The following is an 11,569-nucleotide window of genomic DNA, read 5'->3' on the forward strand; positions in this document are numbered from 1 at the left end:
GTGGCACACGGGATCTTTCGTTGCGGCGTGGGCTTCTAGTTGTGACGTGCGGGTTTTCTCTTCTCTAGTTGTGGCGTGCGACCTCAGTAGTTGTGGCGTGCAGGCTTAGTTGCCCCACAGCATGTGGGATCTTAGTTCCCTGACCAGGGATCGAACCCGCGTCCCCTGCAATGTAAGGCGGATTCTTTACCACTGGACCACCAGGGAAGTCCCTGCTTCATCTACTTCTTAATTCTACCATCAAAGGGTCTTGGACTTGAACCCAGCAACCAGACCTTTAGAACTCCGTGGCTAGAAGCCTGCTGCCTTTCAGTGGCAAGGATCCTCCAGTCAGGACTGTCCCAGGAGGAAGCCGGGATCACAGAGCTATTAGGAACCTCTTCAGCAAGTGAGAGCACGGAGGCTGCTGGCCTCTTCCAGCTCCCAGTCCTGGTCAGCACAGGCCAGGATGATGGTCACTTTTTCCAGAGGCAGCAGAGAAACTCCTAAAAACCACAAGCTGGAAGCACATAAGGCTTCAGCAGAGAAGCCAGAGTTCTGACCTTCATGACACTGAGTAAGAAGAGGAGACAGGATAGCATCATTTGCAGGAAAGAACCAGAGATTCTGAGAACAAAAGTTGATATCTTCCTCCTTAATTTTCCCAGAAAGGGAGGTTTTTGCCTAAACATGTGTGAGGCTTGATAAAATACATGAGATAAGAATATTAACAGCTATCTAATGTTAACCAACAAAAGTGTTTCCAATCTTGGCATTCCAAGTGGGCCAGCCCATCCTAATTAGATCCCTGGGGGCAAAGGCAAGTGACTTAGAGCACACATTTGGGCCAAGGCCAGGGCCAACTCAGGTTCATCGTCTGTACAGGCCAGTAGGATGCAATTCCTTAAAAAAGATTTCTTAAATCTAAAACCAGCTGTTGTCTGTTGTAGGTCAGAACATGAAATTTTAATTAGCATTATTGTTCCGCTTCTAAAACCAGGCCCTGTGGCACCCCAAGGACAGATGATCCCCGCCCCGGCTTATAGGTGAGGCTTACTGGTGAGCAGTTCAGAAATCCACCAACACAGGGGCTGAGTCTCTAGTCTCTGAATCCATGAATCACGATCACTTCCTATATTCCTGTCCTGAATTTCTGAATTTCCCCTGGTGACCTGCACCCCCTGTCTGTTCCTAGGAATAGGAGCTTTGAGGTTTGCTTCCAGTGCCTAGGATGTAATACTCATTCTATAATAAAAATTCTTTTCTGCTATGTTGCAAGATCTAGCCCCCAATATTTCTGGGGGTAGTAAGGTACTTGAAATAGGGTTTTAATGCCCTTAGAAGTCCAATAACTCCTAAGAAGGTGAAAAAGGGCCACTAACTCAGTCCCCTGGGGCTCCCAATGACTTCAGATTGAAGCATTTCTCTTCCATAATCAAAGGGCAAATAAAGAGGGAGGGAGGGAGGGAGGGAGGGAGGATTAATTTACCCTCTGAGAGGGAGAACTGGATTAGAAACCAGCCACTAAGGTAGTGCAGTCGGTGGTGTGAACAGAGCAGAGTCCTATGTATTGAGGGTGAGATAACACATATGCAATGTCAGCACAGCTGCGGCTTTTAGCTGGGATTTAAACGTGAGGCTTCCTCCCCTTCCACCTGCCCCAAATCTTGGAAAACAAGCTAGAGAACCCCTACAAAGGTCAGAGGTACTCACTGTGTCAGCTACCGGTATTTGGGTGTACAAGAGAAAACCCTTCCTCTTGGTTTCTATCATACCAGCCCCAGTACTACGAATAGGAGGCCAGAATGCCTTCCCATATCCCCTGCTGACGAGTATCTAATTATTCAAATCATTAGTATTGATTAAGCACCTGTGTTTGCAGCTGCAATACACGAATAAATCACAACTCCAGTGTTTGCATCTGCAAAATGAATGACCTGGAGATGCTATCTCATCCACCTATAACAGTCTGTGATTCTACCACTCCTTAATATGAAAGATGAGACTCTCAAGATTTCCGCTCTCAATTTTGCTACTTCTGAAAGTTTTCTTTGGCCTCTCAAAGTCGATGAGAACACATCTGAAGTGACTCTTGTTAAAACTGCAAGTCTGAAAACTACAGCATGAGAACAGCTCAGCTTCGTGTCACTCGACAGAACAGTGCGTGGTGGTTTAGTGACTTGGACTGGCGCACAACTAGGTTTCAGTAATTATACCCATATTCCAAGCAAATTATTATGTATTTTGTGTTCTGGGGACATATGTTATGGCTAAAGCCCAAACTGTGGCTAATCTTAATATTAGAGCCAGATAAATCTGTTTCGAATCCATAACATCTAACATTTGCCAGGGTAGATTTGTTCATCAACTGGGCTTAAAGAGGTATAATTCACACATGTGCAGTATTACTAAATGCTGAAATGTAACGACTTAAATACACCAGCAACTATTGCAAAACAGTTGTTATAGCAGCATTTAACATTAGCCAGAACCTCTCTGGCTAATGTTAGGTTTATACCAAAAGAATGAGGGAAATTTTGGCATCCCCTTGGGGTGAGGGTCACAACTGCCTCAACTTTTACAACATGGTACCAGCAGAGCGACTCAGTGTATGGCTATGAGAGGCCTTCTGTTTTTCCTGGAGAGTATCTAGATCTAATCAGGAAGCATACAGATTCCTTTGGAGGTTTGGGGACACAACTTCTCTAAGAGTGTTTGTAGTCTGGGGCTCTTCCTCTGCTGGATGTACATGGCACCAGATACTCCTCCTGGCTACGTATCTTCCCAGACATGAGGAGGAGACTGGAGTTGAAGCCAGAAGATAGAGTTAAATACACACAAAAAGAAAGAGAGTTCCATAACCAATATTTAAGACATAGTAGGAAATGGAATAAAAAATAATTTTAATCATATCAAAAAGCCAAACCAAAGAGAGAGAGTTCATGGAACTTATAGGTCCCATCTCGGCAGCCGGTGCTCTTCTCTGGATGAGGCCAGTGCCCCGTTGTCCCAAGGCATCAAATGTCACTAAGATGTTTGGATTTTGCACCAAATTCTGGGCATGGCTTTTCCTCTGAAGAACTCACTGATTTGAAATAACGAAAAGTGAGAAACAGGTAGCTCTTACATGATTCTCCAAAGCTGAAATGGGCTGGAGGTTTCTCAGCTGTCTTACAGCCAGTGAAGTTTCCTCTTAGACCTTGTATTGAGCTACAAACAAAGGACGCCTGAGCTGGCCTTACCCCTGGAGCCTGCCCAAGGCTTCCATCTGGAGTTTTCAGAGAGAAGCCATCGAGAGCATCAGAGGATGCACGAGGCACTCAGATGTCCTCCCTGGGCTCTTGCTCTCGGGGAAGCAGGCTGGGCAGGGATGTGCCAATCTCCCACTCTGAAATCTGGGCGTCAGAGTGCTGGGGGGACGTGTTCTCTTCCTCCGCCCGGGATTAGTGTTCAGACCTCCACCAGCAGCACATTTCATAAGCTGCCGATGTTGGGGAAGCTCTTCAGTTTCTCAGGAAAGTCATCCTTGTACAGGACGGGGTCGGCTCGGTGCTCCACCACCTTAAGAGGCATTGTCCCAAAGACAGAAGCAAACTTGTTGATGCACTCAGACCTGTGGGGTTTGGGGAGGGCAGTGGAGCAGATGAGAGGGACAGGGGGTGGGGAAAAGAGAAACCGTTGCTGAGAGATGAGAGCAAAATATCAATACACAGTCTTCAACATCTACGAGAGAAACGCAAGGATCTCCAGCACGCTCCCAGGGTCTTAACACGGGTGGGAGGGTGAGGATACAGGAAGTGATCTGGGGGCACTTCAACTACTAGTTCAGCGGGAGAAGGGGAGCCAGGGATGCTGTTGGGAGGCCAGGGGCCTGCAGAGGTCAGAATATCTTTTCCCCTCCCCCTCAAATTCCAGTCATTCTTCCAGCTCCGTGGAAGCGGGCCTCAAACCAAGGTGGATTAGCTGCCAACAATCCTTAACCCCATCCTTGCCAGCTAAAGAGAAGACAAAGGGTGGAAAGGCAAAAGGCACTTGGATCTGAGCTTCAGCCCACTCAAGTTTAAAAGGGAGAAGGGAAGATCTTACACATGGAGCGATGGAAGGCAGGAGGAGGCAATGGGGCACTGAACCTCAGTTTCAAAGGACAAACACTTCAGTCATTCAACCCACATCTACTGCGGGCCTGTGAATGGCAATCTCTGGGAATTATGGGTCAACTTCCATAAGCTCTTCCATGAAAGCTGAAGTTCACATAGGACAGCTTTCATAATTTTAGCCACTCCTGTGTTAGAACCGGCAGCAAGAAAGCAACAAGCAACTTAGCACTGCTGGGGGAGGAGGCCGTTCAGCCCCCCCGCCCCCAGCACCGCCCCCAGCCTGGTAGGCAGCCCCCTCAGAGGGGAGCAGGTCAGACACGCTGGCGGGAAAGGGTTCTGGTCAATCAGGCCAACTGAGTGTGACAGCTGGCTAATGAGGACACTTCGGCATCAGACCCAAGGGGGAAAACAAGCCCGTAAAAACCACTTTCGAAGCTAAGGGGACCTCAAGGATGGATTTCAGAGAGGTCAGTATTCTCTCTCCTCAGTCAGGCCCACGGCACCTGAGAACGGGTTACCAGGTAGGGGCTGAATTTCAAGACACAGACCAGAAGGCTCTTCTGTCCTCAGAGATACTGTAAGCCTTGTTTCAACTTATTTTAATCAATAGCTTTTATTTGAGTCCTTTGAGCTTTAGCAAGAAACCAATAAACAAAGAAGCCAGTTACTATCAATTCTTTTCTCTTGCTTATTCTCTTGGTCAAAACGTGTTACTATTTCATTTTGAGCTCTTCCAGCTAATAAGATCACTGTGTCCATGACCACAAATCAACAGCAATTAACATTTATTCTATGCTCCAGGCTGTGTTACAAGTGCTTGACATGTATTAGTAACTCAATTCACCCTCACAACAACCCTACGAGGCAGGTCTACTATCCTTCCCACTGTACACTGGGAAGTCAGAGACACATCACAGAGAGGCTAAGAGACAGGACCAAAGGCCAAATAACTAGTAAGAGGCAGAACCAAACCCAGGCATTCTGGCTGCTGAGGCTAAAGTCTTCATTATGAGATGATACACATTTATTTATTAACGTAATTCTAGGGTCTAAAGGGAGGAGCTGGAAATTAACAACCGCTGAGCACCTATGACGTGTCAGCTAATTTACATACATGATCCCAATGATTCCTTTAAGGATCCCCCTCCGTATGGCCAAGGATTGGTGTATAGTAGCTTCCTGTTATGGTTTGAGAAATTCAGGCTAAGAGAGGCTAAGGGACTGCCCAAGGACCCCGAGCTGGAAAGTGGTGGAGCTGGGTTTCAAACCCAGTCTTGTGCTGGCAATAGAGCCCTTGCTCTTTCTATCAGACTCTACAATAACCCACAGGTCACTGAGTTTCCCTCCTGTTGGCAGTCTTTTGAGACTCAGGAGGTCGTAGTCCCAGGTACCAAATTGACAGGAAACTGGGGAAAAGACCGAGAGGTTTTAACAAAATAGTATGAAGCAAGCACTGGACAACAGCTTTTCTCTCCTTAAATCATGAGGTCAAGGCAGTGGCAGACTAAGTCAAATTTCCCCAAGGTCTTACTTTTGACAGTTGTTCTGCCTATAAACATGTACCGATTCTTCTAGTTTCCAGTTATTCTGCTTGTAGATGCTGGCCAGCAAAGCCCAGCCGTGCCCAGCAGAGGTGCCAGCGAGCATGTATTAAAGAAGAATCATGGTTCTTGGCAGAGGATAGGGGCTCTAGGGCCCCCTGGAGAGCACTGAGGACAATGTCTCCTCTGTAACTAGACCTGCCAACAGGGCCGGGCCACAGGCAAGAGGCCACTGGGGCTCAGGCCAGCTTGACTTGTTGACAGCTGCCCCGGCTAACCCAGGTCAGTGAGTCCTTCTTTCTCTCCACACAGCCTGCCCTGGAGAAGTGGCTGCTCATGCTGAACGGTAAAGGTCCTTAACTCTCCTGACAGGTATTGACTGTGTTTCCTACTTTCTTTTCATGCAGGGGATCTGGGTTGGGCAACAGGTTAGGGCAGATTAAGAGTTTGGCTGATTGCTGGTGGCCCACCTGAGTTGTTCTGTCAGGGGTCCAGCTACCATGTCAGTAACTGTTCCCCTGGGTTGGTTTTCTAATCAAGTACAGACAGGCTAAGAACTGCCAATGTCTATCTCCAAAGCGCTGGAAGTGTCTGGGGGAGAAAGGACTATCTAACTAAAACTAACTAAGTTTTCAGTTTTCCTTTCAAACACATACAATTACCTAAAGTAACCAGGAGCCTTTAGGATCAGTGCTGGGGAAATTGGAAAGCGAACTAACCTCGTCAGGCCCCGTGCTACAGGTTTTCATGTATTATTACTCCTTTCATCCCCAGCATATAACACACTGTTTGGTACAAAGATGCTCAGTAAATATTTGTTGAACCCCTGAATGCAGCATGATAGATAGTTAATATATCTATTTTAAGAAATGAAAAGATTGGAAATTCAGGATAAGGTAAGTCAACTTCCTTAAGTTGGACAGCCAATAAGTGGCTAATTCATAATCTGAACAAAGACCGGCCTGAATCAAAACACAATGTTTGTTTCTTAAATCAACACCGTCTGTCTGCTGTACTGTCTTGACCTGGGTAAAGCTATTGGCCAAAACGAACAGTCACAAATTCTTCTGCTTCTTAAAGAACTAACAGCAGGTCCTGGAAATGGATGCTGTGTAGTAAAAGCCATTCTCCTCCACTACTGAGATTTCCGATCCCAGACCCCAAATATAAGGATAAACAAGCTTACTGAACCACAAAACTCAACACAAGGTCATAACATGCAGAGTGGTTAACTCCTTTCACCGTTTTGTGCAAAAATGTGGATTCTGCAAAGGCAACTATTTAAAAAATAAAACAAATGAACAATTCTGCAGTTGTAACTCCATCTCTTGGTCTACCCAACAGGGCTTAAATCACGTCTTCCTCCCTCCCAATCTAAGTGCCTTATTTAGTAATTCAGTCATTCATCCGAATAGTTTTGCTCTCAGTTTCTAATTAATTTCAAGATTGATTTCCTTCTGTTCCCTATCACATGTCTCAAAAGGGGAGCCTACATTCACTGACTCTACTTCCTCACTACCAGCTCACACTCTTTAGCCCCATCAACCTATGACATCATTTTTTCCAAAGTCACCAATGACCATTTAATACCAAGACGGTTTCCTAGTCTGCATGTTCCTCGCTTCTCCCTGCTGCCGAGCACTGGAGACCCTGGCTCTCTCCTGGCCTCACCAGTGGCTGCTTCTCTCTTTTCAGTTACTCTTTCTGTCTCCTAAGTGTCCGAATTTCTCAAGATTCTGCCCTTGGCTTTTCTTCAATCAACTGCCATCTCTGGACAGATGTCTTCCAGATCTCCATCTTTGTTTTAATCTTTTTTCTAAAGTTCTAGTTCCATATTTCCAACTGCTTGCCCTGTATCTACACCTGCATATACAGAGGGCAAGACCCAAAACTCACCCGCCTGATTGCTCTCCAACTTCACACACGATTAAATCTCCTGGCCTCATTAATTATACTGTTAGGTCCAACATTCATCCCCTTCCCTCCCCTAACTGGTGTCCCTCCTAATTATATTTACACTGTTAAAGGTACTACCTTTCTTCCTGACTGTCTTGATCAACTGCTTCTCCATAACCTCCCCATACCTATTCAGTTGGAAATCAAGTGCCAGCTTTTTTCCTTTGGGGGGAAAAAAAAATCCCTTGCAATTTAATTCATCCCTTCTTCTCCACACTCAACTTAGTTTAAGCCTTCTAACCGTTCTTCTTTCTTCTGTCTCTTCACCTTCATTCTGTTCTATGCACCACTTCTAAATCAGCCTCAAAACAACACTTTGATCAAGCTACTTCCCTATTCAAAAACCTTCTATGGCTTACCAGAGCCTGGAGAAAAAAGCTCAACTCCTTAATTGGGCATCCAGGGCTCTCTGCAGTTTGGCACTAACAGGCCAGAATGCTATGCTCTTGCCAAAATGGATATCTTGACTGCTTGCCAAATGTACCTTGGACCATCCAGTTTCCCTGCCGAGGATCTCCTCTTCTTGCCCAGAGTTGCATCGGTTGGAATCCTAGTGACCTTTGAAGGCTCACTTCAAGTGCCACCTCTTACAAAATTATTCCTAATAATTGACCTAGCAAGAAGTCACTTCTCTTTCCTGCGATCAGGTATAACATTTTGAGCCTTCCTTATGACACTTACCACATATAGCTTTGGATTAAGTTTTACATACACACACACACACACACACACACACGTATTAAGTATACATACATACACGTGTACCTGTTATTGTTAATTATAAACTCTGATAAAATCAAGCCTACCAACATCTGGGCAGTTGCCTATTCTATTTTCAAAAGCCTCTTCCCACGAGGAAGCTTCCACATTTCCCATAGTTACTTCCTTCAGTGTTTAATAATAATTATATCTAACTTAAATCTTTCCCACTGCATTTGTTATGATCTCAGTGGTGTTACAGAGGAGTTGTTTAGCTTTAGCATGAACTTTAAGGTCATTATTAGGTCAACTTTTCTCCATACAATTCCTTTCTTGGACCCCATAACCCCACCATTTTAACTCAGCCCAATCAATAACTAATTGCTTAATGCTATGAAATTCTTCCCAGCACAGAATGGGGGTAGGTTTAAGTAACAACTTCATGTGCTCTAATAGAACTATAATCGGGGTCTCTTCCAAATGAGCTATGACAGTTAATGTCACTGTCCTCGACTGGGTGATACTTGATACCAGTGACAGATATTTCCAAAATCACAATAATATGTTATTTCATATTGATGGTTGGTAAAAGTCATGTCATTTGGGTAAGACATTTATATATGAAAGAGATAAAGAGATTATTTAGAGAGTAAGAGTAAGAAGTAAGAGTAAGAAGGAGTAAAGCATTATAGAAGAATCCAGGCCAAGTGAAACAACTCGCTGTACAAAAAAATCCTCCAGGCTCGAAGGACTTTGATATAGCTGACAGATTTCAGAAATGAATGCCACAAGCAGAGGCAGATTTCAGAAATGAATGCTGCAAGCAGATGCATATGAGACCTGTGGAAACTTGAACTAGATATCTCTTTCTAATGTCTTTCTCATGACATTCTCTGAATGCATTCTGGTCCCTTGACAATAGTGTTACTGGCTGTCAGATCTTGCTGTCTTGTGTAAGGGGCTGCCTTGTGGAAGAATTAGGTTTGATTCAGGAGATTCGAAGCTTGGGGACCTTTGGGATACAAGTGAGAACTATTAGGTCTACTCTAAGATTATAAAGGTCTTAAGGGAAGAAAGGCATCTCCCACTTCTTTTATACTCACCTACAAGGCCCTGTATTACATCCACACAAAGGTGTGCTTATTGACTGACTGAATCAATATAAAGGGAGTATTTCAGAGCTGCCCTGCTTCTCTCTCTGTAATGTAAAGAGCTGTGCTTTCAATTCTGTTCTTGGTAGGTGTTTCAGTTGTGTCAGCAAAGGTAATTTGTCTCTAGTGGGTTTAGTTTAATTCTTTCTAATCAAACTTTCACTGTAACATGGAGATATTACCCTGGAAAACAATCCAGTATTTCTTTGGAATTAACTCGCTTCCACTCGAATGACTGTGGATAGTTAACTGCCTAGCCCACGCGGAGAATCTGGCTTCTGGAGCTTAAGGCCGGCTATATTTTTAAGACCCTTCCAGCCATTACAAATTGAGTGGGTAGCATTCCAAATTAATTCTTTGGGTGACCTGGGCTTGAACTAACCCAATTCCCACGTGCAAAAGGAGGTGACTATGGCTACCAGCTGCTGTCCTTATACCTGCAACAAAGTCCCATAAACAGGCCCAAGGCAGGAAATGGGGATCAGAGACTAGGGCAGACTTTTGGTTAGAGGCTCACTCACCTCTCCACCATGTGCGTCTGGTCTAGCGAAAGCCCATCGATGGCCGTGCACTCAGGACACTTGAATTTCTTTCGTGGTGTTACCTGCCAGAAGAGCGCAAAAATATACCTGGCTGTCAGTGCCACGGACAATAAAATCATGTTTGTGACACCACTCTGCACACTTCTGTTCTATAAGCTGAGATGCCCACTCCCACTCCACGCACACATGCACACACACATGCCTCACTATTCCTCCATTCAGTTCTGTCTGGCTTGGCCAACAGCAGAACTCACAAGGGCCCAATAAAAAAGGCTTGGAGGGCTTTTGCCTTCTGTAACTGGAAAGAAGTGGTGATGACAAGCTCCTTAATTCCTGTTTAATGACTGTTTTCTCACTGCCAAGGTCCTTGTATAAACACCATTTGTTCTTGCAGCCATAAGGGCGATGAAATACAGCTTCCCATAACTTTCACCGTAACCTTAGTTCCAATAGGCGCTCATTCTCCTTCTTCCAGCTAATGGCAAATGCTATGAGCAGCACCATGCTCTTGAAAATGCCAGGTTATTTTGCAATCCCGTTGAGTCAGGGAAAAGAATCCAATGGTCCTTTGCCCTCTGAATCCTTTTCCCTGACTCTCCCCACCATCCTCCCATACATTAAACTTCTAATTTTTTTTTAGCAAACTCAGGGGAGGCTGCTACCCTAACCTAGTGAAGATAAGTAACCAGTAGAGAGATGGGAGGGGAAAAAAGCTAGATAACTAACACCAGGCTAAGAAGCATACAGACCCGAGGAATTACTGTCCAGAGTAAGCAGGCACAGCTAAGAGCATCTTGAAGCATGTCAAAAAGCAAATTTGGAAATAAGGGGAGTTCCTTTAAAACTAGTTTTGCAAGTTACATTCTTTAATTTTCCCTGCAGTGAGCTGTTCATTGAGTTACTTAGAGAGCTGGGGGGTAGGGTAAAGATTGGGTCAAGTCTGAACACATAGTGACTTTTCCTCTTTCCTTAGTCACTTTGGTTTAATCTAGCTTGTCTCATCAATTAATAGCATGAGGAATCATTTGGGGATGCCATACCATGCGTCCAACATAAGCTTCCAGTACAGGAATCTGGCCTAGAAGCATTGCCCATTTTCACATATGGAATTCGAATCCAGAAGGAAAGAAAGGTCAAGACGATTCCACTGTTATACAGAAGTGTACTCTCCCTGCATTTCTAGGGATCTGATTTGAGCAAGATCTACATTTCAGGAACAGACATCTATTACACATACAAAGATCCCCATGTGATCTCAGCTTTTAATATGTTACAGGAAAGGTACTGTTACAAACTGGTAATCGCTATCTTAAAATAATGTTTAGGACAACTACAGTTATAATTGTACAAAGTGTACTATCTTCTCAGCATCTATTAAAAAAAAATCAGCTACCTTAAGAAAGATGTAAAAAAAAAAAAAAAGTAAAAAAAAAAAAAAAAAAAGAAAGATGTAAACTGCATTCTTTAACTAAAAGAACTAGTTTCCAAGTCATGTTTGAGAATAAAATTATATTTTTTAAAAAACACGATTTGTAGATTGACCGCCACAGCCTTTATCTCTGATACTGGAGGTTACAAACTATAACTAAAAAAACTGTATATTC

At 44.3% G+C, this 11,569-nt stretch overlaps 1 protein-coding gene across 1 annotated transcript in view; it reads right to left on the reverse strand.

The window, feature by feature from the left end:
* Positions 1 to 2,865: 2,865 nt before the first annotated feature.
* EXT2 (exostosin glycosyltransferase 2) overlaps positions 2,866 to 11,569 on the reverse strand; it is a gene marked incomplete at its 5' end in the record, with an annotated part of 138,142 nt that continues 129,438 nt past the window's right edge. The window contains 2 exons of the mRNA XM_082342211.1: positions 2,866 to 3,592; positions 9,945 to 10,027. Coding sequence (XP_082198337.1) covers positions 3,454 to 3,592; positions 9,945 to 10,027 — 222 coding nt within the window. The 3' untranslated portion in view covers positions 2,866 to 3,453. The remainder of the gene's footprint in view (positions 3,593 to 9,944; positions 10,028 to 11,569) is intronic.

The sequence above is a fragment of the Balaenoptera borealis genome, assembly GCF_965194805.1.
Source record: "Balaenoptera borealis genome assembly, chromosome: 11".
In the NCBI taxonomy this organism is placed as follows: domain Eukaryota; kingdom Metazoa; phylum Chordata; class Mammalia; order Artiodactyla; family Balaenopteridae; genus Balaenoptera; species Balaenoptera borealis.